This window comes from Sinocyclocheilus grahami, unplaced genomic scaffold, assembly GCF_001515645.1.
Source record: "Sinocyclocheilus grahami isolate Dianchi unplaced genomic scaffold, SAMN03320097.WGS_v1.1 scaffold5916.1, whole genome shotgun sequence".
In the NCBI taxonomy this organism is placed as follows: Eukaryota; Metazoa; Chordata; class Actinopteri; order Cypriniformes; family Cyprinidae; genus Sinocyclocheilus; species Sinocyclocheilus grahami.
Window position 1 is genome coordinate 2,603 of NW_015510480.1, and position 756 is coordinate 3,358.

Consider the following 756-nt stretch of genomic DNA (forward strand, 5'->3'; position numbering starts at 1 on the left):
GATAGATAGATAGAGACCTGTGCAGTGTCGGTGTCGGTGATGAGTTCCGCCTGTCGGATGTCGTTCATCGCATCGGAGTGATCTCTGCTGTGGAAGACTTTCTCCGCGCTGATGATGAAGATGACGGTCCGGAGGATGAAGATCAGCCGGATCACAGCCAGCATCGTTAAAGCTCCGCTGCGCGTCTGTCCCGCACTGAGTGAGCGAGCGTCAACCCCACGCGCTTTATAGCGACGCGCTCGCGCTCGCGCCTCTGTGAGAAACAGCCGGGTTATTTCGCCATAAAAACAAGCGAAGCAGAGACAGACTGACAGACAGGTGAATAAAGCTGCTCACCTGAAGCCACGCGACTCACACCTGCCTGAGAAACACGCTCACCTGTGTCATCATCACACCTGCGCTCACCTGCACCACTGATGCGCCTGGTCTCAGCCGTATAACACATTTTAAACATTAATAAATAAACATGTAAATGTAATTTAAGCTCATTTTAAAGTTATTTAAAACTCTGCCATCAACATTAAGTATATACACTTTTATTTATCATTTAAATTTCTGCTCATCAACACGTAGTAAGAATATACACTTGAAAATAATATTATTTAAATAAAATTAAAATAATTATATTAAATCAAATATATTATTAAAATTTATTTAAAAAAATTATTAAATGTAATTTAAAATGTAAAAATTTTTTTGCTCATCAACGCTGAGAATATACAGTGGGTACGGAAAGTATTCAGACCCCCTTAAATT

The 756-nt window shown here is 40.7% G+C and overlaps 1 protein-coding gene across 1 annotated transcript in view; it reads right to left on the minus strand.

The window, feature by feature from the left end:
* Window positions 1-344, minus strand: part of LOC107577391 (matrix metalloproteinase-21-like) — a gene marked incomplete at its 3' end in the record, with an annotated part of 1,984 nt that extends 1,640 nt beyond the window's left edge. The window contains exons 1-2 of the mRNA XM_016263475.1: window positions 337-344; window positions 18-253 (exon numbers count right to left, since the gene is read on the minus strand). Of these exons, the coding sequence (XP_016118961.1) occupies window positions 18-164 (147 nt within the window). The remainder of the gene's footprint in view (window positions 1-17; window positions 254-336) is intronic.
* Window positions 345-756: the final 412 nt, after the last annotated feature.